Source organism: Falco peregrinus, chromosome 5, assembly GCF_023634155.1.
Source record: "Falco peregrinus isolate bFalPer1 chromosome 5, bFalPer1.pri, whole genome shotgun sequence".
Classification (NCBI taxonomy): Eukaryota; Metazoa; Chordata; class Aves; order Falconiformes; family Falconidae; genus Falco; species Falco peregrinus.
The window spans coordinates 37,381,268-37,408,498 of NC_073725.1; the positions used below are offsets into that span (position 1 = coordinate 37,381,268).

Below are 27,231 nucleotides of genomic sequence, written 5' to 3' on the forward strand. Positions count from 1 at the left end.
TTGTATTGACTCAGAAAGAAGTATTACTATCTTAGAAAAAAACCTGCATTGTTCGGAGAATGCGGTGGGAGTTTCAGTATTGCTCCTGCACATGGTAAAATGTTCATGTAGACACCTTGCTGTTAGACCATTCGGGAAACTTTCTCCTTCCCTCCTTCCTTGCTTTTTTACTTCTTTAATTTGCAGAAGTGTTGGTAAGATCACCTTCTGAAGGGGTGGCTGTATTTATTATTTAACTAAAATTCCTTCTGTGCTGGCCTGCTGTAGAAGTATGCAAATAAAGAAATGACTTGTGTACTTGCTTCTATACTTGAGAGAAGTGTGCTTTAGTGTTTTGCTGGAAATTGGCTTTCTTTGACCCATTTCATAAATTTAAATAACTATTCCTAACCTTCCTAAGATTTATTAGTACAGTTTCTGTATTAGTTTGGTAATCTGGTGTGGAAAAAAAGAGTACAGAAATTAGTGGGTCTGGAGAATATATATACGAGGTAGGTGCCACAGTGCTACAGGGAGCTGTTGTATCCAAATTATTTTTATGAAGGTGTTGAATGCCTAAGAGAGCTCATACCTTTCCTAGTTCCCTCTCTCCAGCATCATGCCTCGCGCTCTGTGCACTTCTTGGCATGTTTTCCATTGTCCCTAGTGAGCTATTATTAACAACATGTGTAGGTGTCACTATGTATGTTGCCAGTATTTATAGTTTTATCATATACTGTCAGTATTTATAGCTCTGAAATCAGATTTTCAGTTGAGAAAGCCAGAATTTAACTTATTAAGTCCTGGAACATGTATCTGTCAGGAGAGCAAAAAGGCTCTTGAAAAAAGATGGGATAATGTGATTTTCAGGGGTAAATGCTGTAAGAGCAGGAGCAAGGTAGCAGAAAAGGCAGATGGGGAGTAGACCATTGACCCAAGAAGGTGGTAGCATTGAGGAAGGGAATAAACATAGCGGAGAGAAGCCTGGTCCCTTCTGCAGTAGGAGGTGATGCTCAGTTGTGTGTGTGGGGGGGGAGTTGGTTGGTTTGCTGAGAATAGTGGCAAAATTGTTTCCTATCTGCCTGTGAGTATTCACCTGTTTTGTGTTTCTGAAGATGGTAGCTCCCTCAGCTTTCAGTTTTGGTGGATTGAGTGGGTCGTGGTTAAGCACACGAAATACCACCTCCAGTTTATTTTTTTCCCTTTTCTGCTTTCCCTTTCACTGAAAAGAAGGGCTCTCAGTAAAGTGGAGTAATGAAATATGAGGTAAATATTCAGTGCAATACAGAATTTGTTGTGCTGCTTAGTGCTGAGGAGGAGAAAGGATGAGTGAATGTGGTATGTTGTTTTGTGCCCTACAGATAAATGATAGCCGGGGTGTTAATTAAGCTGCCTCAGACAGTTGTAAGTGATGAGGCCAATACAGTTGCTTTTGCAGGTTGTGGGATCTTCACTTGTAAAGTTACTTGACAGCCATTCATTCTGCTTCAATTAAGAATTAAAAAATATGGTTGCCTGGTAGGAGTGGTACCCACTGTGTAGAAATAAATGTGAAGCTACCAGCTGAAGTAGTTGATTACAGTCAACTTTTAGTATATTTAATACATCAACCCCCCAATATAATGTTTGCAAATCTTATTTAAAATGGGGTTGAACTGGTTAATACTTGACTATCTAAAATGTATGTAAATAAGTTACCAAAAAGCCATTAAGTACTATTGTATAATATCAAATTCTCTGTGGGTATAATTGCCAAAGTGGGGAAAAATACAATTGTGAAGAACCATTTTTTTAAATGTCTCTCCTCCAAAACCAATAGAATTGATGTTTTTCTCTTTTTGTTATGATAATTTCCAAGAGTAACTCTACTTTTTCTAAGTCTTCTACCATAACCCCTAAGAGATTAGATTTTAGTCAAAGTGATCAAGCTGACATTTTCCAAGGTCATTTTCTATATGTAGTATAGAGTACGTGATTGGATTTCAAATACACTTGAGTAAATCACAATGACAAGAAACAGGGGGACACTGAAACCTTGTACTGTTTTCTGTTATTGAGTGCCCTAGCAGGGGGTTAGCCTGAATGAAAAAAAAAGAAATACAGGAGCATAGGCTGTCTGACTTATTTGATTTGTTTCTCAATAGCAGCTGTGTTAAAAAGTTTCTGAGGCTGGGATTCTGAAAGGTTCTGTCTCCCTGCAAATGATTACATTGAAATCAATTGATCTGCTAGTTCTTATAAAAGTATACAATTCACAATTCCTTGCAGTGTATCAGCTAGAAAGCTTGCATTATGAACGTTGCCTATTGAAACAGGAATCCTTAAATGCTAACCAATATATAGATGCCAAAGCAAGTTATTTTTTGTTTGGTCTTGCTTCTCTGAAGCCTTGTTTCTTGAAGATATTGCTGTATCTGAAGACTGTATTTATATAGCACTAGAAGAAAATAATCTACTTAGTGTTAGACTTTGGCATCCCTCTGAGAGGTACATGCCTACAGCAGGTATAACGGTACTCTGCAGGCACCAGTGTGGCTCTATGAAATGAAAACTGGCAGTTTCCTTCCCTTAGCAGAGCCATAGCAATGTAAACCAAAACACGTGTCTTTGAAGTACACTACAAAATAGCAATAAGCATCTAATTTATTTATTACTTTACTGTGGATAATGCTCTGTGGGGAGCTGCAACAATGGTTTATCATTCTACCTTGCCTTTTAAAAAAAAAGAGAAATTAACAGTTGCTTTCCTGTTCTCCATGCACATTTGTTATCTCAAGACAAACCTGTTTCCCTTAGAGCAAACACGTGGTTTTGCAAATGTTGCCTGGGATTTCTTTTCTTCTTAATTATTGTCCTTGTGTTCTTCCCTTAAAAAACATTTTTAGGGTCAATTTCAGTTTTACCCTTCTACAGAAAATGAAGGCTTTAAATTTTGAGGGGTGACTGAGGAATCAGGGTAAGGGTGGAAACAAAGGCAATTTTATTTGTTTATGTATTATCTTAAAAATACTTTAATATTCGTTTTCCTTGATATGCAACATGTTACTGGAGGCTTCCCTTGGGAGTGAATAAGCTTGGGTCTGTCAATAGCTGTTTTCTGGAGTAATATGCCAGTAACTATGGTATTAAGTGGGAGTAATGTATGCCAGCAGCGTTTGGTGAGGTGTCAGACCTCTTTTCTTGTTTCTTCAGTGTGCTGAATTGTCGAAGTTTTTGTTCTCTCTTACATTTTTCTGCAAATGCCGTTCTTTGGCCTCCTTTCAGCAGTTCAACCAAGGAGTATCTGTACGGTCTTTACTTAGGGACCGGCAGTGGCTGAAGGTGGTGTGGAGTTCCTCCAAAATAGCACCCCCAGGTGGACAGTCCTACGGGATCATTTACTCCACTAGTACTGCAATGTCATGTTGTGGGTGTAAATCTGCCTTATTATTCCGAAGTAGAATGGCTACACAAAGGAGTCATTTCATTTAAATAAGATATGCTGGAGTATCCCGTTGCTGTCAGAATTTCAGTGGGCCTGAGGTGCCACATCCATGTTGGCAAATGTGTGTGTACTTCAAGAAAACATTTGGTACTGGAGCATTTCTAGACTACCATGGAGAAACGTTGACATGATAAACAAAAAATCATGTATCTGCCACTTTTCTGGCTGGGAAGCAAAGCCTTCAGCTACTTGAGTAGCCCCTACTTAACTCTTCCCTGTTTATGTTGTAGCCTTGTAGGCTGTAGATTCTTCGGAGCCTGCTCGTGGTAGGAAACTATGGGTGGTGGTAATAAATGCCCGGAGAAGGATGTGTTTGAGGCACTGAATATTGTATTCATTTGGCAGTATGCAAGTGTGGAGAAGAATGGCGAATTCTTCATGTCTCCTAATGACTTTGTCACACGGTACCTGAAGATAATTGGAGATGGTTTGCCTAATGCAAGCACTGTACAGCTCCTTGCAGGTGTGGTGGATCAGACAAAAGATGGGTAAGTGGTTTTTGTGTTGTTTTTTTTTTTCTCTTCTTTTTCTGTTGTTTGTTTAAAAAATACAAAACCATTCTTCTAAAACAGTCTGGTCCCTTGAAGGGTGGTAGGGTTTTGTTTTTGTGGTGTTTTGCTTTTTGTTGTTGGTTTTTGTTTTTTTTTTTTTTTTGCCTGCAGATACATGAAGGAATACTGTATCTTTTAAGTGGAAAGAGTAGAAACAATATTTTGGACTGCATGTACCATTTAGCTGAGCAAACCATTTTCTGTCTACTGTGTATTTTTAATTCATTGAACCTTTTATATGTTTGTTGGCTGGCTCCCCTAACTCCTGCTCTTCTTTACTTCCATGAGTCTTTCTGTCTCTGTTTACTTTAAGTATCTGTCAAAAACACATTCAAATAGCAATCCAAATTAAGTTTAGGTGGTGTAGGAAGAGGTTGTAGGAAAAAGTGCCCCTGCTTTATTTTGTCTTAGCACTGTTAAAGGTTTTTGCCACTGTATTTTCCCTTAAGAGGGAGGAGGAGTAACTAAGGTATTTAGGGAGCCACTTTGCAAGCTTGGGAAGACAGCAGTGAAGTTGGTTGCACATGGTTTGCATTTGAAAGGCTGACTTTGCCAATAGGCAAGATTAGCTACCCCTCCATCTTCCTCCCCCTTTCTTTAATGAAATCCTAGCTTTTGCTTTTGGTACTTGCCCAGGCAAGCTGTCTCTTCACCTATATGAATGCATTTTTGGAACCCTGCCTTTAAAGTATCTTTAGAGAAACTTTAGAATAATTAGCTATGGACTTAAGGTCTGTAGTTGTGGCATTTCTAGAAACTAGAAAACCTCAGGCATGACTCATATCAGTGGCTGGAGAGAGCAAAATGTGAGATAAATAAGGCATGACTAGAGAATGCAGGCTTCCTGTGGAACAGATACATGCATAAGCGAGAACTTTTGCAGTAGTTTCTGTGCTGTCTTTTCTGCTCAGCCAGCCTTATGTATCTGGCAGCTGGGCACTTTAAACCTTGCATATGAGTTAATGTGATGATTGTTACCCCTGGTAAAAGAATTCTGTAAAAGATTACATTGCTCACATTGGCATGATGGCAGTAAGAAAGTGGTGGCTTCAGCTAGCATTGGACTGAAAATGTTAAACATTTCTCAGATTACTTGCCTTGGTTTGACGCCTGTAAAAACAGCATTTTCCAAATTACATGGCTTCAAATCCATTTTGTAATAAGAAGATTGAGAGTATAATCCATACCTTGTGATTTGGATCTCTCCCTCACAAGCAGAAGCTGGTGTCAGGAAGAGCAAAGTGTAAAACTGTAGCCTATGTGAACTTGTTGACAAGTTGGGATTTCATAACTTGGCATGATCTTGTAGGAATTTTGCGGTGTAGTATTGAGGCTTCTAATTGCTGCTTTCTGCCATGGGTAAGGACTGTTTCTGCAGTCCAGACTGTGCAGTGTCAGAGGACTGCATGTTTCTAATGTGTCTTCGGAGAGTCTCTTCTGGTATTAAGGCTGTCTTCTTGTTTAGCTGCTATACTAATACGTGAAAGAATGGAGAAGGTTCAGAAAGTGATTAGCATCCATCTCTCTCTAACCTGGCATTGTAGCACTTTTTGCCATGTGGCCAGGCATTTGTACCTTGTTCTAATGGGGCATAAAGTAATTCACAAAGTGATCACCTGAAGCAAGGATCAATCACTTTTGGTTCCTGGAATGACATCTCCTAGGGACGGCAGTAGGACCAGCTGCTCTTCTCGTATTGAATTATTTCCAACTTGGCAGTCCAGAGCTCCTAGTACAAAACTGCTTTTGTTAGTGATCTTTTTTAATAGTCTGGTCAGTGTTTAGACACTCAAACGTATTTAAGGTCATAAGAGTCTGTTCAGTAATTCAGCTTTATTTCTGGTATAAAATAGAAGGTAGCTTGCAAGAGCAGTGACAAGTTAATTTTGTTATAGTGTTAGTAGCTTGAAGTAGTGCAGTTCTGAAAATACTGCTAGGATACCTCTAGAAGCATTTATCTACTGTCTTGGATCCCCGTTTTCCTCTGAAGAAGCATCTGTTCTTCATAACTGGTGAGCATGACCACCCTTCACTAAAAGGGTCTGAGCCCAGAATCACCAGGGTTGTTCCTAGCACTTCTTAAAATGCTTTTTAATTCCTTCTGATTTTGGTGAGAAGTTAGGTATAGGTACCAAGTGTAATCAGTGAGAAATACTAAAATAAGTAAGTCATGTGAGCAAAAGACAGACAGCAGAAGAGCTTCTGATTCATGAGCAGAGCAAATAAATGGGCAAAGAGTTGCTTACCCCAGAGCTGAAGAAGCCCCGAGTGTGAAGTATAAAGAACAGTAGCTCTTACGTACAATCTCGCTGTGGTTGCTGTGGATGAGATCTCTTGTGTAGGTCTAGCACAATTCCTGCATTGCCAGAGATTAAGAATTTGAAGGTATTTACCGAACCTGCTGTTGGTGTGACTTTGTCCTTCAGTGAGTATCTGTTGCTATAGGAGCAAGTTTTGCCTCCATGTTAAGTCAGGGCATAGGGTTATTTGGAGGTAGGCTTTCCTTCTGTCCTCTTCCGGAGGCATCTTTTAAAGTTTTCCTTTAAGAAAAGGAAATGCTTTTCTTGCCAGTGGCCAGAGAAGCCTTTCAAAGTGGTCAACTGGTAAGAACACAGATTTTTTTGAAGAATTGTATTGTGTGGCTGTATTTTGTATGAAATGGGCTTAAGAGCTGGTTCCTGGCGTTAAGCTTCTCATTGCTAATTTTAGTTCCAAAAAAATGCTTCTTTTGGCGTCAGCTGGATCAGAAACTCCCCCAAAATACAGTGGCTTTCTCAAGACCTATCAGCAACAGGCCAGGCATTTTCCATCCTGTCTACTGTAACATACTGTGTTTCAGTCTTTTGTTGTACTTTTAAACATCTGTCTAACAAAATAAATATTTACTGCACATCTCTGTTTGGACTGTTGTAACTAACACTTTACTGAGAAATACTGTATGCTTTATTTTTAGAAAGGACAAACTATTCAAAAATAACACTTGGAAATGCCAGCATTTTCCATTATTATTGGATATAAATTTATCCTCTAATGCACCAATTTACACTATACTTAGTTTACCTAGGTTGCAGCGTAAAAATAATAGATGTAGGTTCAATTTGTGTCCCATTATGTTACCATGTTTAAATTGCTGATACAGTAAAAACATATGCATTGATTTCTGAGGAAGCCTCTTCATCATTGCTTTTGTATTATTACAGTGGGTAATGGCTTTTTTATTTTGCATGGCTACATGTGCACTTTCTGTGGTTCAGAATGCATCGTGTCTATGCTGTGCCCAGATACCGTGGGTGTGAGCACCAAAAGAAGCAGCATGGAAGAAAGGGGAGAGGAGTAAATAGTGGTTCTGCTGCACCATACCCAGTTGTTGTATTTGGACTCTAGCTCTTGTCTGTGGATGTTTTGAAAATATCAAGAATTTCAGCCTTCCCAAATAAATTGTGCAATATTGGCACTGGTAATGCTGATGTGAAGGTGAAGGAAGACTTTGACTGGTTGGGTAGGATATCTTCAAGACTGAAGTAAAATTCTGTAAACATTTCAGGTTCTTCTCTTTGCACTGTTAAAATCACTAGGCTTTTCTCTGCTTTTGTAACATAAATGAACACTTGTTTAGGTGGATGAAATAACTCTTTAAGTAGTATATTGAAGTCCATGTTAGTATGTGCTGTTTAATGACACCTAATGATATTCAGTGAAGGGTTATGCTAAACCCAAAAGGGTGATGCTAAACTGGAGAGAAAACGTGTTACCCAGGCAACTACCCTTGTGCAGTATAGAGAAGTGAGCATATGGCTATGTGGTACACATTATTTCAGCATCTTTAAGCATTAAGAATCACACGTGTAATTGACTGTGAAAAATTACTGCTCAGTTACTGTATTGTATGGTCATAATAGGAGTAAATGAATACGTCGTTGTTAGAATAGATCTGTTGGGAATCACTAGCAGGCTAGTCTACTTAGGGAGCAAAAATACAATAAGAAGAAAATAGCTGGTTTAATTAACATGTAAAAATTGGGTTAATTTGAATTCAGCTGGCACAGCAGATATTAATGTCTCTTCTTTACCAGTCTGGCTAGAACCACACAATTTGTACGTTTTTAATCTTCCTAGTACTATGAATAATTGTTTTTAAAAATGGGTATGGGATTATTTTAAGCATCGCTTACTGACTTATTAGGGGGGGTTATTACTTGCAAATACTGGCAAAGAATGCTTCTATCAGTATAAAATCCTGTAACAGTGTTAATACATGGAGTTTTAATGAAATCTAGTCCTAATAACATAGAATATGTTCTTAGTGTGGTGCTGGGATAGGTAATGTATTTCTTTTCTGTGCTCTCAGCGCTGTGTTGGGATATGCTGGTTGTTGTTTCAGACAAAAAGTGGTTTTACCAAAATGGTGTTGGCAGATATTTTACATCTTTAATTATAAAGAATCCTATTCTAGAGTCTTGTCGCCTGCTATCTGTTTCATTCTTTCTGTGTGTGGGGTTTAGAATCTTTGGGACATAAGAACCAGTGCATTGTATCTGTTTGCTGCTGTGGAAGTTGTCAGGCATGTAAGCCGTAATAGTGAGCATTTTTAACCTGTAAATCACATGGTTTTGCATTTATGCATATTTATTGTGATACATTGGTTTGAAATTGAAGAAGATGCTGCATTTAAAAAAAATATTTTGGCTTAGGAGAGAGGAATGTTTTCTTCCATTTAAAGACTCGGTATCTCTGTATTCTGCGTCTAACAGTAGGGAGTACTGAGAGCTCCCAAGGAGTTTAAAATAAATGACTCGATGGCCCCCATGTGCTAACGTGCATATGTAGCAATTCATTGGCTTCTCTGCCAGTAAAGCTTAAGGCATGCTTATATGTTTACTGGCATCATCAATTGTGAGTTTAATATTAAGAATACCTGAGGAGGTTTCTTTTTATTTATTTCTCACACTACATAATAACCTATGGTGGCAAGTTCCCAGAGCTAATTATTTGTTAGACTATTTCTGACTCTACTTATGCATTCTTTTACTTTTATTTAGTGCATATATGTTGAGGCGGTAAAGTAGAACAGCTTTTTGGCCCTCTCTGTGTCATGCTTTTTTTTTTAATGTCCTCTTTAGTTTATCTTCTCATGTTTTCATGTTCTTCATGGAAATCAGCTTCTGTTGTCCTGTGGATGTTTGGCTGCTGATGGGCAGCAAGTGCACTTCATTGTGACTTGAAATTCATTCCCTTAAGACAGGGTGACTGGAAATTGCTATATATAGTCATTGGTCATCATACCTTGATGGAATGAACATCCTTTCCAACCTACTTAAACACACTATGCTTTGCTGTTGCTGCGTAGAGAGTGGAAGTTTTCATTGAATTGGCTGCAGTGCCATTTTAAGTCAAAGTTCTAAGGATACAGTTAGTTTCTAATTAAAAAAAAATGGTTTTGTGTGTGTTTCTTGACATTTGTTATGCTGAATTTTGTGCTTCTCAGAAATAAATCTTTGTTCTCAGCTACTGCCATGTGAACCCATTAAAGCTACACTCTTGCTACACTGACGTAAAGCAGCCCGGAGAGAGGGCAAATCTTAAATCTCCCAGACTGCAAGTAGGCCCTGCAGCCACACATTTGAAGGTGATTTTAAACTACACTGCCTAGACATTAAAGTAGCGAACCAGAAGAATGGTTGGCCTTTGCCTCTTTATGAATATGAGTTTGATCTCTATTTGAACTCTTGGGTGTGACCGAGAGAAATGAGAACTGCTCAAGGTGTTTGCTGTATCAAATCTGCAGCTGGAAACAGTGCCAAGTTGTCTAATTACGTATTTCTGCTTATTAATGAACTTAAGGAAGGGCACCTCTGCTTTTATCTTTGCTCTGCTACTGCGCTGGTGTATTGGGAACCTGGCTGTAATGATGAATTTGAATAAACTGCTCTTGGGTTGAGGAAGAACGTGCAGACTACTGCTTGAAATTTGTGACTCAACACGCAGGACTGGAGGGCTGCGATGGATGACTAATAAGTTGGTAGCAAACAGATAACACATTCTGATCGGTTCCTTCAGAAGTGAGTGGCAGCATACAGGCCTTGAGTGGATTTGCTTTCCAGAAGCCTTAAGTACTGAGTCTTGAAGGAAGTTACTCATATCTTTATTGGCTCTCTGTCTTGCCAGAGGAGGGAGGTAGGCTCCCCCAGAGGGCAGTTCAGTTAGACATTAAAGCTGAGGTGAGTAGCCACGCTGAGTGCTTTGCTTGTTTTGTGTTCTGTTGTGACTTGCTGAGAGGAATAATTCCTTGTTCAACAAAGTAATTTCCATCTTGCAATATAAAGGCCTCCTGACAGCACTGGTGATAGGGCATTTTAGGATAAATTTTAATCCCTATAGATAACATTTTATACACATTTTGGTTGTGATCTTATTTCTTTTATATAATCTATGTTATATTGTGTTTCAGTTTTCTGCAAGCAAGTGGTTTCATAGCTCCTGCTTTCTCCTTCGTCCCTTAGGTTGATATCGTTTCAAGAGTTTGTGGCATTTGAATCAGTCCTGTGTGCTCCAGATGCATTGTTCATAGTAGCCTTTCAGCTGTTTGACAAGACTGGCAAAGGAGAAGTTACTTTTGGTAAGACTGTTGTTAAATGTACACTGTTAATGTAAACCCCCCTGCTTATGGCAAACTATTTCACCTTCTGTTACTGCAGGAAACATTGTGATTGGTAGTGGAACTACACTAGTGCCAAGCAACTTTCTGGCTGAGTTTAACTCATTTACACGTGTACAATATGAATTCAAGGTCGTGGTCATCTTGGTGGTTTTCTCAGGGAAACTGGTCACTTCTCTTTTTCTCTTCCCCAGTGTGCTTGTGCAGGTCTTCAGAACAGCAGTGAAAGGTGACTATAGGAAATGATTGTAAAACCGCAAGAAAGTTGCCAGAAGACTTGGGTGAATGTTCAGTCTGAAATTACCGTGAATTATTTTTTGTTTAAATTGGCTATATTTCAAGCTGCCTTCCTTTTAAGGCTTAAAACTTTCTTCTGTGAGGTTTTACAGTAATAAATCCATTATTACCTGGCTCCCCCCAAAAATTCAGCTTTGCGTTGGAGGTGTGATGTTTACACTGACAACATGAGAAATGCTCAGGCCAGTTTAAAACTTGATTACGGGGAGTGTTTAGCTTTTGATATGTGCAGGACTGTCTGCCATCTGCCTAATGATAAGGGCCGTTCTGTCTAAAAGAAGGATTCAGAAATTAGCAGTTTTGAGTAACTCGAGACATGGAGCTTGCACTTCAAAAAGCATGGGGGATTTTTTTGCCCTCAGTACCTATGCTGGATAAAACTGCTATTTCTAATCTTCTACATTTGGACACAATTATCCATATGTCTCAATTTTTATTAATTGGTTGTTAAACACTTTTAAGTAAAAGGAAAGTTGGATGACATTGACTTTGTCTTTCCAAAATGCATGGTTCACATGTCTTTTGTTTTTTGCTAGTGTTCCCCACACATGTTTTATACTCTGTTAAAAAAGCCCTTCCCTTTCCATTTGAACTGACAAGATCCTGTTATCGTTGCTTGAAGCACATCATTATATTCCTTTTACTATCTCCAAAAATCTGTATTTGAAGTTGCGGCTGGTGAGAAGACTTGCTGTCTCTTCTTGTGTCTGTTTTGTTTTTTCATTGTTTTGGTTGTCTGTTGAGTTTGTGAAAGATGTGCTTTTTTTGTGCGATACTGCTTGTTAGAACGTTTTTGTAAAAATTACTATGGATGCTAAAAGATTTGAAAGAATTTCAGGAAAAAGTTCTGCTGATCATAACCTCGATGAAGGAAGTATCTTGTGCCTAACAGTCTTGTGCATGTGTATGAACAGAGGCAAGGAGAGATGGCATGCTTTTAAATCAGCAGTGCACACGTATTCTGCAGAGGTTTTGTTCCAGTGCAGACAAACCAGGGTTCCTGAAATGCCTGTGATGTGCAGGTTCTTGTCTTCATCAGAGCCTCCGGTTGCTTGGAGCACTCGTTAATAATCTAGGAGAAACTGTAGTTGTTTGATCTGAATGCTGAATCAGTCTGACTTAACTTTTTTAACTCTTGGCATTCTTGTTCTTATTTTTCCTGCTGGCACATGCTTCCCTTGGGGTTTGACGTAGTGAGTCAAGGGATTTGTTTGGCGTTTGAAGTCCATTGAAGTCCTTCTAGTGATGAGAGAAACTCCTATGCCAGGCTGTATTTAAGGTATTTGAAAGAGGAGACAAGCCAACATTGGCAGAACCTCAGATAGGTTTTTTTTAATTCTGTCCTCTCCCACTTTGAAAACATAAATGCATTTGTAACTTCTATATAGTACCTTGTGGCTACCAACCCAGCAAATGTCTAGAGTGAGGAGGATGTGAGAACTGTCTCAGTGTTGCGCATTCTCAGCAGGAACAGTTGACCTTTAGCCAAAGCTGGTTTTTACTTTCTATCGTAAGAAAAAAACCTTTTGTTCCCCAAATTCTGACACTTCCACCCCACCCCCTTAATATTTTCACAAATAAATTATTACAATGCTATCCTGTAACTTGGACACTCAGTGCCTCAGTCCTGCATCTTAGAGGTCAATTATGAGATCTTTTTCCATTTACTTGAATGAGAGTGGGATCAAGTCCTTATCAAGGTTAGGAGACTTAAATAGGGGTTTTGTATACTGTGGAATTACAGCGTGAAAGGAACAGAAGAAAGAAAAGGGAAAATATCGTTTTTCACTGTACTGCTGTTAGGTGTAGTATCTCAAGGATCCCATTTTAAGTCTGTATCTCATTTTATTGTTGTAAAGAAACAGTATGGCTTATCTGTGCAGCCATTGTTTTTCTGTATACTGAGGTTAATGGTACAAATATTTTAGCTTACACCAAATGGAATATAGGGCTTCCCAGCTGTGAATTTCACATTTTCTACTAAGCAAATCATCTGAGTCTTATTCTTCCACAGGTGCACTTAGCTTGGCACCTTTGTAAAACAAATAATGGGCTTTGCATCAGTGAACTTTTACACTGAATGCCACATCCAGGCTGTGGATATTTAAGAGAATGTTCTGGGTAAAGAAGTTCCAGTATTTAATACTTTGCATTTACTTTTCTTGAAAAATGCTGCACTTACTTTAGCTTCTGGGTTGGAAATGCCTTTGCATTTTAGCCATATGTTGACATCAATACAATTTTAAATGTTTCGTTTCTTTCAAGTTGGAAGTTAACTGTACCTGGTCCTTCAACAGAGCTAGCATCTGTTTAAAAGGGCTGATCGGAAAACAGCATGGGTACGTGTATGTGTGTGTGTGTGTGTGTGAGAGAGAGAGAGAGAGAGAGAGAGAAGTATTTCTAGTTTATTGCTTTTCGAGGTGAATGAAATGGCCACTGGTAAATTAGTGACCAGTGCCTGATTGAGACTACACCTGGCTGTTGCATCATGTCGTAGATTTACCTGCTGCTGAAGTGTCAAAGCTTTGACAGTTTGCAAGGAGTTAAAGCTCTCAGCAGGAATGTGAGAGGAAGTTTAGCTGGCTTTTAAATTTGAGGCAAAGAGCAAACCATTGCTTCTTACTGTTGAGTGTTGACAGGCACATAAAAGCTGATAATGTAAGTCCAGGGGTTTAAGAGACTTAGTAGAGTTGCTTTTTTGTCATATGACTGTATTTTAATGCCTCATTAAAGAAGCAGAGCCCTTTGAAATTCTTTACTAGATGGTGTTTAAAAAAAGGCGAGATTGTTGGGTAAAAATGTCACTGTTTAAAAACTAAGTCATTTTAACCTCCATCTCTAATTTTGGATGGATAAATGAAATGATGGGAGCTAACAGTTTTGAGCTGTGAATAATGCAGTGGTGATACCTAGTGACTGGAATTTTTCTTATACCCATTCTCACAGCACTAATGAAGGGCAAAATAAGCATTGACCACGTTGGTTTTGCTCACAGAGAAAGGAGAGGCACAAAAAGGGATGCGATTGCCTGAATCTGTGCTGTCAACTGGTGTTGAACCTGGCTTTGAAGATTTTCTTTCTGATTTGTTTTAAAGTAGAATTTCCCACCAGGCAGAAATTCTTGCTCTCGTACTTAATGAAATGTAGCTGTGGTATAGTGTGTGTTTTCCTGGTTTTGTTTTTGGGTTTTTTTTTCTAAGTTCATCTAATTCAACCTGAAGCTGTTTCAAAATGGATGCTGTGCTGTGCTGCTTGGATAATATGAGTATGCTGTAAAGCAAGTCAGTCTTTAATTAAAAAAAAAATTAAAAAATTAAAAACACACACCCCCCCCAACCCCAACAAAAATGGGAAGGGAATAGGGAGCCCAAACCCCAAATTGTTGTTTGTTTAGTATAACTGCTGCAGAATTGAGCAATGTACTCTGCTTTTGTCTCAAAACAAAACTTTTATTTACATATAGACAGCAGCTATTGTGGGTCTCCTGTTATTAATTATATCAGTACAGTTCTTAGATAAACACATTAATTAAGGATACATCTTAGTAAGCACTCCTGTTTACTTACCAGATACTTGGAATTGCCTGAATACTTGTTTGTAAACTCTCTAAAAGCACATAGCTCTTAACAGAGGTTTAAATAGCTCTACAGCTATTGTGACGAGCTTCAGAGTTTTTCCTCTGTAATGCTCTGATACTTTTTCAATATGCAAAGAATTATTACAGGAGTCTCACAATTGCTTTCCTGACCAAAGGATTAGGTTCAGACTGTCTAGGCTAGCTCTTACTTTTGATACAGAGGATTGTTTATTTTATGCTTTGCCCTGTAATTGCTTGGTATGACTTGACTCTCCTTATGGGATCTCTAATTGTATTTTTTTCTTACAACACCTAGGTTAGTGATGCCCAGCCTAGTACACTGGATATCATGTAAAGCAAGAAAAAATTAAATCTAAACTACCAAAATAAATGGCTGAGGCTGTAAACATCGATCACTTGATAAATTTCTCTGTTTCTCTGTGAAATTTCCATTGCTGGTTCAAATTGGTTAGAAACCATTTGTTGCCAGTGATGTGTTAGCTTACACCTATACAGTGAAACATCTGTTGGTATATAAATGACAGTTGCCTAGACATGATGATCCCAACAGCAACATTACAAAGCAAAATTTGTTTAGTCTGATATTTTTTGTTGTTTATACTAGTTTTTGCCAAAATAATGGCCAGTTTTAATTAAAAGAGGATGTAAGGAGGACTTGTTAGAATATTTATTTTCTTCAAAACATTTTTGAAATCTTCTTGTTACTGTTTTTGGAGAATTTAATTTCTAGACATATGTCAACTTGGCAAGTTTTTCTTGTTTTGTTTTTTCTTTTAACTAAAATGTTATGTAACCAGGCAGGCTTTCATGAAGGCATCATAAGTAAAACAAAGCCTGTTTAGTCACAAAGAGAATCTGTCGTTTGAAATATTAGGAGAAGCTCCATCCTTTTATTGCAGTGTGTTCATTTGGTCTAGAAAATACAGTTGAATTTTCTATAATAATCCAGAAAGGAAATGTGGTGTTTTGATTTGTTCTTTGTTGTTGGCTCTGTTTTGTCTTTTTTTTTTTTTTTTTTTTAAAAATAAAATCAAAGTTACCTACTCAGAAACATCAGCTTGAAGGTGAGCATCTCTCTTCTTTATTACCAAAACCCAAGGAATGATCATAGAATTATCAAACAGTTTAGCCTGGAAGGGACTGTGGTAGCCACCTTGCAGGTTCATACCCTTGCAGGGCCATCAAGATTAGGTTGCTCTGGGGGCAACATCCAGTCAGTATCTCTGAGGATGGAGACTGCGGCCTCTGAGCAAGCATCTTCCAGTCTTCAACCACCGTTACAGTGAAAAATAATTCCCTGGTGCCAAGTTGTGATTTCCCATGTTCCAGCTTGCATCCATTGCCTTTTGTCCTTCCACTGTGCATCTCCATCTTACCTTCACTGCCCTGTTGGGTAGTTGCCGACAGCAATGATGTCCTCCTTTAGCTCACCTTTCTCCAGGCTGAGAAAACCCCATACCACCAGCCTTTCTATACGTCATGGACATCAACCCCAGACTATTTTATATTGAGAACATAGAAGTGGTGTTTTATTTTAGTTAGCCAGGTTATGCTGTTTACCTTGGTGGAAGTGATCTGGGTTTTTTATTATTCTTTTTCAGGGCAAAAGTGGTAAATTTAGGTTTTATGCTCTTATGGGATCTGGTGCTTTCCAAACCTGTGGTCTTTGGTATTTTGTTGCTTACTTCTAAGGAGGCCAAGAAAGGTAATAAAGAAGTGTAAGGCTGATGCCTGTAAACTGAAATTATGGATATCCGCAGCTCAAGTAGAAATATTTTTAAGGGACTGCATCTTGGAAGAATGTTGAAAAACATTTCTGTAAGCCAATTATGCAATAGTATGTGTATAAGTTCGTGTTACTTCCCCTTACATCCAAGGAGGATAGAAGAAGCAGACGAGCTTGGATCCAAAATCTTAACCGCTGAGAGTGATGGTACTCTTGGAAAGAGCCTGCTTTTTTGGGGATATTTGCAATGCTTAGCAGAGGTAACAGAAGCACTCACGTATCTCAGTCAAAAGTCAGGGCCAGGTTGAACTGGACAGTGTATGGTTACGTCACGAGGAAATGAATTCACGGTTCTTAGAAGTGACAAGAGCACAAAAGCCAGAGCATGGGGAGGGTAAGAAGATAAAAAAGTAAGAACATTTTCAGTGGAGGGGTGAAACTAGAAGCTTATTGTGGATCTTTTGATTGGCAGAAATCATGAAGGCACAAATGTGTTCTCTGTGATAATGTTTTCATTAAACATAAAATTAACCTGTAAGACTGCTCTGTCCTTGTTGAAAAGTTTGGATAGGGCAAGGAAGTTATAACCAGATGAATTTTGTTCAGTAGCTAGCGCCTCTCTCCTAAAGGGGGATGCATGCTGAACTTTTTGTTAGGATTCGTACTGACTTCATGGTTTGGTGGGGGCTTTGGGGGGATTTTTTGGTTGTTGGTATCTTTAAACTCTGCTTATGACATCTGAAAAACATTTGGTTAGGAATACTGATCTTAATCTCACCTCTGTGTATAACAGGTGCTATACAGCCTTTGTTGCTTCTTCTAATGGATGGGGTTCACATCTGAATGGAAGCCACTTTTAGTGAGAGACTCCAGCCTCCTGCTTCTCTGCCCTGCTGTGACTGTCTCTGAGGGTGCTGGCACTCCGTTGGGCCTTACACAGTACAGTACATTTTCTGCCTGGAGATGTGCCGAGTTAACCAGTTCATTTTATGAGGGCGGCCCAAGAAACACCGTATGCTTTTGCTTTCCATTGACATGCTCCAGATGTTAGTATGTTACCTGGAGGTGAAAAACCATTGTGAAGGCAGCCATTTTTTGATATATGTGGAGATTTATTGCACTTCTTTAAATAATCCGTTTGTACTGCAAAAAGAACGACCTTGATTTTTGGAACATTCTTAGTGACTTAGGAGCAGTGTTTTCTGAATGACTGACTGTAGATACACACCAATACCAGATTGGCATGTATGTGTTGTATGGTATCTTGTCAGAGATCAGAAGAACTGCTTAGAATCTGTTCCAGTTCAGTGGGTCAAAAATCCAGTTTTTATGAAAGACTAACTGTAGATTTGCACAATTGACTATAATGGCTCCAGTTTTAAAATACAGAGGAAACAGAGAGCACTTCCAGTTGATGGGATAATTCAAGAATACTGCATGCTTAGATGGCTAAAATACTATGCTTTCTGCTGCTACTTTATGCTACTTAAAAAAGAAAAAAAAAAGTCTGGAAAAGGTGGGGAAAAGCCAACTTGAGAGTATGTTTCCACTGTATGAGGTCACTCTTTGGTTAACAGTAAGCTGAGGGTTAGCCATCTTTCATATAGCTGTATATCCTGTTGGAAAAAAAACCCCAAAATACCAACATGATTACTAGGCAGCATTCGGGGAGGAACCAGAAGCTTCCTCACCAGAATATATTTAAACTACGGCAGCAGCAGTATACCACTTTAATCTTGATTTTTATTTTAATTTTTCCCCTATCCTCTTTTCAAATTGTCCTGGAACTACAGATTAGAAGAAAGTGTTTTGTTATTACAAATTTTAATACGAAATTTCAGAGAGCAAAATACACGTACTTTTGCAGTGTGTGTAATTTAGTTTTCTAAATTGGAAAATCTGCTGTTACCTAGCAGTTAATGACTATTTTTTTCCAACATTTGGAATGCAGGACCTGATTTGATAAGCTGATAAAAGAAAACAAAACTGAGAACATATTGGAAGTGCTCAAAGTGAAAATTACAGTTTAGGTAGGTTTGGGGGTAGATAGTTAGACATTTTAATTGAACTAAAATAGTTTTATACTAATACAGTACTGTTGTGGGAGTACATTTTATGCTGCATTTGAAATTCAAGTATTTAAGTGGGGGAAAATGTATGTTAATGCTTTGCAAGAAAGTGATTTTTTTTTTTTTTTTTTTATACCATCTATCTAAGCAAAATAGCTGTTAAAGAAATAGAGCTCTCAAGTCTGTACTGGAGAGTAAAGTTTAGGATAATTTGTTTAAGCCAGGAGTTTGCTTTTTATCACTTTGGTTGTGTATTAAACTGCTGTAGGAAACAATCATATGAGTTCTGAAGTAAATTTGTATTTCCTGGACAGCTACAGTGAAGTCAGCCTCTGCCAGTATAGAAAAAGGTGTTGAGTCAGTCTGGATTCTGAAAGTACAGTGTTTTTAACATCTTGTGATGGGAATAACAGACATGAGTCCAGATGATGATTTCACTTACCCACATGGAAACGGGGGCATTGAATTTGGTACGACAGCTTTGGTTGCACACAAGCAATGCTGCCTCCTGTTAAGCAGTGGAAACTCCTGCTTGTCTGTTACAATTCAGCACTAGTCCACAGCTGGACTAGCTCAACATAGTTAAATTGATTAAAATTACCATTTTTATTATTTTAGCTTAATTTCATCTTTGGGGATTTTATTTTTTTTTTTAATTTGGAGTAACTAGTCCTATCAAAAAATAACCTACCACTTACACATGCATGTGCACACACAAAATTATAAAATGAAGTGAATTTTTCTAGGTGTATATGTGCAGCCACATTTTTCAGGTGCAGGTGAAACTGCTCTTAGTCTAAATGGATCAGGTGCACTAATGGAGGGTTTTGCACTCTTGTGAATGAATCTGTTTTAAAACAATAACGACGCTGCATGATAGAGTGCAGATAAATTGCACTGACCTGAGCTGCTGTCTTTTTTCGTACCAGTGCCCTCACCCTCCTCAAGTCGTGTGGTACAATCCCATTATCTTCAAATTATGTGCTCTGCTTCTACTCTGCCAGCTTCAGTTTGAGTGTTCTGCCAGATACTTTCCTTGTAATATTTTAAGAAGGAAAGGAGCTAGTATATTTTTTTATTATTATTCAGAATTGCAGAATAGGTTGTGGTCCATGTTTTGCACAAAATTAAGAAGCAGTGAAGATACAGCATCAGTGTATTATTTCAGGGCTTCTAACCTGTGGAAAAGGTGGCTGTGACAGACCTTACTGCTTTGTCGAGGGGAGTTGGAGGGATGAGTACCTTTCCTTTGCAATCCTTAGTAATCAAGCTATTCCAATGTGTTATTTCATTTACAGCATGGCTGCTATAAAACTATTTCAACCCATTTCCTTGACAGAGTAGCAGGGACATCAAGGTGATACTAGTGCTTGTACTTCCAGAGCATTGTACCTCTTCTGGGTGAATGGGGATAAACAGACAACCCAGTCAAGTACTTGGACTACCCATCATTCCACAACTTAGCTGAGCAGATGTGATGTCGACATTTGTTTTCCAAAACAAAAAGTAATCATTATAGAACACTTAGTGCCAGACTGTAGAAGGATAGGAATGACCCCTAACTAGCTGTGTATTTGAAGTTCACATCAGTAAATAAAACCCCAACAAAATAAAACAAAAAACCTGAACAAAAAAACCCAGTCAACTCAAACCTTGGATAAACCCTAACAATTCCAGTAAAACAAGATGATACAAAATATTACTTGAGTGTTTGGCATGTATATATTTATATCTGTACACATGTGGTTTTGCACAAGTTTATTGTACTTTTTCGGTGGCCAGGAACAGCAATGGCTAGCTGCTCTGCCAGGCAGGTGAGCTGGCAGTCGAGCAAGCAGGGCATGGGCACAGATCTCACTGATGAGGGGCACAACCCCACACTACCTGAGCAAGGGCAGAAGAGCAGGTCTGGTGACAGTGACCGGGGTCAGCTAGAGAAGTCCACAGGGATGAGGCAGGTCCAGGGTAGGGCTGGGAAGTCACGTCAGGGGGTTGGGGCCACTGAGATGCAGGTGTCCTTATGGTATGGCTCAGGAAAGGAGGATCAAGGACCTGAGATGAGGCTTCTCCTAGCTCTTTCTCCTGCAGCTCTTTGGACCCTGATCTCTTGTGCTGATGGATGGGGGTCACGGAGAAGAGGTTGTAGAACCTGGTGGTGCACACAGGGACATGAAACTTGTGGAAAATGTGGAGTTGTTTGGAATGGTCAGTGAAGACCAAAGCCTGCGGAAATCATTCTGTTCTCATCTTCGCTGAGCTTTAGGTCAGGTCTTGCTTGGCAGTTGGCAGAGTGCTGGGATTTTCTAGTCACGATGGTGAAACAGCTGTTATCATCAGTAGTTTAATTTGACCAACTGGACTTCCGTCTTTGCCTTTTCTTTCGTGTAAGATTTATTTTAAATGACTGGGGAAAAAATACACTTTTTATTACAGCTATTTAAAGGAAAACTGTTGCCAAACACGTGAACAGAAGTTCTTAACCATTAACAAGACATGATTTTATAAAGGTATCACCTTTTGTCTAAGCAGAGTGAGAGGGATTTACACATTCAGGTTTCAAAAACCTTATCTCTTTATATAAAATATCTGTTCCACACTTTTTGCATAAATTTTGCTTCATTAATCCAAGTTGTAGCTATGATGCTTTTATGTTCCTCTTCAGGGCCTTAAGTGTGATGGATATAGAAGCAGTTACTGCTAGAAGGGTTTGAAAAGGTTATCGGTGCATGGGGAACTCTTGTTAACTTAGAATAATTCATGTCCTTTCAAATTTGTCTTTTGTTTTCCTCTTTGCGGAAGGTAGCCTGTGTTATTCGTAGTTGCCATTGCCAGTATCATCAGGATAATATCTTCTTTTCTCAAGGTCCAGGGTTTTGGTACAGGTTTTCTATACCACAGATAGCTTAATTGTGTAAAGGTATAACATATATAAAATGTGTAGAACCTATAATTTACATAAAATAGAGACCATGAGGACAGCTTTTCTACAGAATGTTGCAACTATTTTGTAAGGGCAGTGAGATTGTTGTAGATGATCATGAGATTTTTTCTAGCTATACAATGAGATATTATTAACTATATTGGACTTAACAGTGATGCTGCTTGAAAAATTTATGTACTTGTGGAAATAAGTAGTTCAAAAGAAGTCAGATTTAATACATCAGGTATTTATGGACTGTACCCTGTAAAGATTTTAGTAGCTTATTCTGTCAAGTGACCTTTCTTAAATATAAAATGTGGTGTGATAATGACTTTCAGGTTTTTTCCTTTTAAAATTTCGCATTTCCAAATAGATAATATTCTCATGGGGAATATTAGTGGTCTGTGTTGCGTCAAGAGTGCCTGTAGTTATTCCAAAGCTTGCTTTATTTCTATTATAATTCTTAGTCACAGTATGGAAATGTGAATGCAGTATACTTCTTTATACAGTAAGCATTTGCACATAGACATTAGTATGTTGGAGAGAAGAAAGACCCCAGGACTCAAAGGACCAAAAACCCCCACTGGAAACCAGTAGGCAACTCACCTGGAGGAAAAAGAACAACTTTTTTGTACAGTGATCAGAAACCAATGACAAGGTATCAATTTTTTAATTAGAGGCAGCGCAGGGACAAAGAACTATTTGTTTTAGAACTTTGCAATTTATTTTAAAATTGAGCTTCAAAGTTAATTTTTTTAAATATGGACAAAATGACAGCATGGATTTCTAAAAGTGAGTATTTAAAAAATTTCTTCAACCTGTTGTTCGTTTTGCTTTCCAACAGCTGTGGTTTGAACAGAGCAAACACAGAAATTTATGTTTTGCTACCTTTAGGTCTTGTGCTCTTATGGCTCCAGGTGTAGGAGCATTAATATTTTGCCTTTTTAAAACTGAAACTAAAACAATTGAACTGTTTTATTATGGATTTAAAAGCTATTGATAAAATATCAGTTTAGCATCAAACCACAGTTGCCCAGAGAGGTTGTTGAATGTCCATCGTTGGAGACGCTCAAATCTCAGCTGTCCATGCCCTGAGCAACCTGACGTGGTTGGACATTCTTTGGTAGGAGAGTGGACCAGTTGATATCCAGATGCCCTTTCTGTCACGAGTTCTTCTGTAACACTGTGAAACAGGTTCCTTTGAAAAAAGGTCTATACACACAAAGTAACTCTTGGCTACTGAAGAACATTGCTGCTTCTGTGTTTTACTGTGTTTAGTTCAGCGACTTGTGGGTAGCTGTGGAACTTCAGCTGCAGGTTTAAGGCAAAAGTACATTTTAAAATTATCCATTTTTTATTTTAATACTAGACTTAGATGATTAGGAGATGATACTGTTAGAACTGATCAATAACTTTGAGTGAGTTCTACAAATCGGATACCTTTTGATCAGTAAATCACAGGTTAAAACACCTAAGGTTTGTAATGGAGTATGAATGGTCTTTATTGTCTGAATCAGGCAATCTGACTACTAAGATGAGACTTGCATCAGTGACATTGTGGTAGATGAATGGATGATGACACCTAGCAAGAAAAGAGGGAAAACACTGTCCCCTGAGTATATAGAAGAGTTTGTGAACCAAAACTAGTTGCAAAAAGGAAGTACAGGGTATGTGTAAAAAGGTAGTGGCAAGCAGGATACCACATCTTGTGCTGTCAAAGAATCAGTAGAAGCACAGTAGACAATCTTCCAGTCAGCTGCCAGCACTACAGTCCGACATGCAGTCTGTCAGAAAAGCATCTGGTATTAGTTGCCAAGTCATATTGACATCAATATACAGTATGATTTTGAAAAGATCAAGTAGTGTAAGGGAGTTCTCTTACTATTGTACTAAATACCAACACTAATGTGGTAGTCTGTGTTTTCCAAGTCGTAGGAAATATTAAGCGTACCTCTCCTGCTTGGACTGTTTGGAGGAATATTTGTACTTATGTGAACCTCTGAAGCAGACGTGTAGCCTTTGATCTCTAAAATAGACAAGGCAAATACAGATGCCCTGGATGTAGACCTTGCTGTGTTCCTAGCTGGCTTGATGATGTTTTAAGTGCCATTGCTGTGGCTTCCTTTGCCATTTATAATGCCCATAATTAAACATTGTGTTTAGTCTGAAATTACCATTTTTTCACTTCTTGATGTTTGAGCTTTTTCACTTCCTGATGTTCTCTTGAGCTGCAATTTTTATTTTGGGCCCCAGCTAAGGAAGGTTTACAAGGCACAGAGTTGGGGAGCAAGATGCATTGTTCCTTCAAGATAGCTAATGTATAATAATGAATTAAAATAAAATTACAGCGGCATACCCAGAGGACATTCTGTAACTTTCATATTTTAACAGTTAAAGTAAAGATTGTGGGGAGCCTGGCCCAATCAGAAGGAATTTGAGACTGCTTTATACTAGCTAAGACTTTCGTATCTTTTACCTCACATCAAGTAATAAAGCACCTTTTTTCTCTGACAAAGACAAATCTGGAGTCCAACCAAACATAGTTTTTGGTAATGGTGACTTGTTCCTAATCTCATCCAAACAGTATCAGTGTCTTGCTCCGGCGAAATTCTGGAGGTCGGATGAGAGGGAAGGAGGAAACTGGCGAGCATCCGATTTCTGTGTGAGAGAGAGGTACCGGAGCTGTTCTGGGAATATCATCATTCCTCTGGAAAAGCAAGAGTGGTCGCTAACAGGAAGAGACAGCCTTCATTTCCTCTTGTTTGTGGGCAGGACAGGTTGTCGTCTTCATGCTGGTTGCCTTCTTTGAAGGAAGTCTGGCAAAAAGCAGGAACTTCATAAAGGTGATTTCCAATGACATGTGGCAAGGTGCCTTGAGCTGTGTCAGTAGGAAGCATCCTAAATAAAAGACTTTTGGCAGAGGGACAGGACCTCACCCTGAACCAGTTGGCTTTCCCTCCGGTTGCCTTGAGAGCAGAATTTTGCTCCTGAAGAATGCTGGCGGACAAGATCCAAGCTGGCTTTGGTGGAGCTTGAAGACATGAATGAACAATGCTGTGCTGGGGCTGCTGATGTTGCTTGGAGAAAATTCTCACAGTACAATAGGACTTGAAGTTCTGAATGTTATGAATTTGAGGTTAACTAGGGTCAGTCTTTCCGTTTGTAAGTTAAATCCAACTTGCTGTTTCGCTACTGATTCTCTGGGATCTGTGGGTGCTGTGTTTTTAAAGATGAAACTACTGGCTATGTCGAGGGATGGGAAGAGGTCTGCAGTATCATCTCTGGTTTCTCTGTGAAGTCCCCTCACTGTAGAACAAGCTGTCCTTATGGGTAACACCAACTGCAGTGCTTTTGGGTCAGTGCAGCAGGGCATGTGCCCTTTTCACCTGCTTGGGACCATTTTTTCCTTTGTCTTTATCTTTCATTCACTTGGGCGCTTCCTGACATCGTCCTGGCTCTTGGCTGTGCCATCCCACCGTCACTTTTTCCTGCTTCCTTGCCTGAAAGTGGGAATTCCGCCCTGGCTGGGTTTTCCCAGGTCAGCAGAGCCACGGTGCCTGGCTGGCATGGGCTGAACCAGAAGCCAGAATTCAGCTTGTGCAGGAGACAGGACCTCACGGCCCCAAGGAGCTTGTGGTGCTGGGGTGAGCTGGAAGGCATCTCCCAGGCCTGCCTGGTAGCCAGAGTCTGGCTCCAGCGAGGTGGCTCCCAGCTCATTCCGGACAAAGGCAAGCACAAAGCTGTACTGATTTCCTTGACCACAGGCACCAGCCACGCTTGGGAACTGGCTTCCAGCTCTGCTGCTTACAGAGACAGACAGGAGCTGAGGGTTTGGGCTCCTAGTCTTTCTTCCACAAAGCATGAAGGGAGCAGGAGACAGCTCCTGGCCCTGCCTGTGGGCAGGGAGTGTCTTCTGGGAACCAGCTCTCTGCGCTCACAGGAACTAATAGGAGACAAGAACTGGCACTTGCCTGGCGTGGCTGGAGGAGTCGCACAGCAATTAGGAAGGTGTGTAGCAGCTGGGAAGCTCTGGCCTTGAGCTTGTCTTCAGAAGATATATTTGCCTTGTATTTTTGGCCGAGACAGACTATCACATCGAAGTGAGGGCACTGTCGTGCGAGACAAGTACTTCCTCAGATCTTATTGCTGTTTCTATTAGTCAAAATACGCACTGTCCTGTTTCAGCAGTGTATGGTCCTTTCTACTGATTGTAGACTTGGTGTGTTTCAAACAGTTGTTTCTTCACCAAAAACGCTGTGTATTACCAAAACGTCTGCCAAGCCCATAATAAACTGTTGCCCAGTTATGACTACTAAACTGAACTAAACTATGAGGCTTGCATTTAGATGTGGTCAAACAGACTTGTGCTGCTCCTCTCCTTGTAGCAGAGAACTGGGGTTAAAGTCTGCTTAGTGCTAGAAATGGTGTAAGTTTGTGTTCCTGCCTGCCGTGTCCCTCCCACCTCTGTCTTGCATGCTTCTGTAAGGTAACTACAGAAAAGTGGATCCTGAAATACTGGTATTTTTGTAGTTGATTTGTTTGAATTTGGAGAACTCTGGGAATAATACAAAAGCCTGAATTATAGTTGCACAAAACTTTCATTGTTAGCAGCTTGAAAAGATTATGCTGAAAATTGGTTGGCTTTAGTCATCTTTTTATAAATTGTGTTTTAATTTTAATCTTTTCTTGTTTGACTTTGAAACTTGAAATATCTAGTTGAGTCCCTTCTAATGAATTGTTGTGAATGTAAAACTTGACAAATAAAAAGATTATTCAGACAGAATTTGTGACCGTGTTCAAAACTTTATGATGATTTTGGTAAACAAAAAAATCAGGTTTGCTTTACAATATGTTGCTAATTTATATGAACAGTATTGCTTTCCTGTTTGAAAATATCATATTTGTTTATATGCTTGCCTCTATTGTTGTTTTGTTTTATTTTATTTTATTTGATTATTAAATGAACATTTTTCTTTTCTTCCCAGAGGATGCTAAACAAGTTTTTGGCCAGACCACGATTCATCAGCACATTCCTTTTAACTGGAATTCAGAGTTCGTACAGCTGCATTTTGGAAAGGATAGAAAAAGACACCTAACATATGCGGAATTCACCCAGTTTTTACTGGTGGGTCTAATAGAGTACAGTTTGTCAAGAGTAATAAGAATGATGCAAGAATCAAAGCATTTGCAAACTTGCCCAATGCCATGCTGGTAGGAAAGTTGAAAGTAGACCAAGTGCAGGCTTTTACAGTCAGAGTTGTGGACTTCTATAGTGTGTTGATAAATAGGAAATGCTTATCGTAAAAGTGCTGATTCAGGCTAGGTGGAGTCTTTTGTTTTTGGCAGCTGTGTGCAGAAGGTAATCTCTTCGCTTGGGTAGACAGAGACATGAAATTAAAAACGTAGACCTCTAAGCCTGAAAATCTCTTGTATATTTAAATCCATGAGTCAAAGAATGTTAAATAACAGTATTGAACATTTTGGACCCAGTTGCCAGACTGGTATTAAGAAGTACTTCTGTCTGTAAACAGCATGTTTACCAAACATGTATTTAATTCAGTGCCGGTATCCAATAAAGATGTTTTGCTGCAAGCCCTTTCCATGCACTTCTTTACTTTTGATTTTTTTGAATTAAAGTATCTCAGATAGGGTAATGCTACTTAGCTTTGCTTGTGGTATACAGAGAATAAAATACCATCTTTCTTTTGCAAGGAATATGGCTATTCATACTTTGGGGTACTTTCTTACAGAAAGTAAAATATTGTGCAAATAAAAAAAGACCTACCTGTATTTCAACTGTACTGTTAAAAATAGTCTTCAGTAGGAAAAATGATCCTTGAAGTGGTGAAACACGTGAGTTTCTTATTTGTATTCCTTCTGAATACTTAATGCCTGTATTAGTATTTACACTAGAGAGTTTTAAAATGGGAACCTGCTTCAAGACTACAAGGT

At 39.0% G+C, this 27,231-nt stretch overlaps 1 protein-coding gene across 2 annotated transcripts in view; it reads left to right on the plus strand.

Annotated features, from left to right (window-relative positions):
• SLC25A13 (solute carrier family 25 member 13) overlaps positions 1 to 27,231 on the plus strand; it is a 101,543-nt gene that overhangs the window by 24,266 nt on the left and 50,046 nt on the right. For both annotated transcript variants that reach the window (XM_055804708.1, XM_055804707.1), the window contains 3 exons: positions 3,809 to 3,951; positions 10,515 to 10,630; positions 26,265 to 26,404. In XM_055804708.1, the coding sequence (XP_055660683.1) occupies positions 3,809 to 3,951; positions 10,515 to 10,630; positions 26,265 to 26,404 (399 nt within the window). The remainder of the gene's footprint in view (positions 1 to 3,808; positions 3,952 to 10,514; positions 10,631 to 26,264; positions 26,405 to 27,231) is intronic.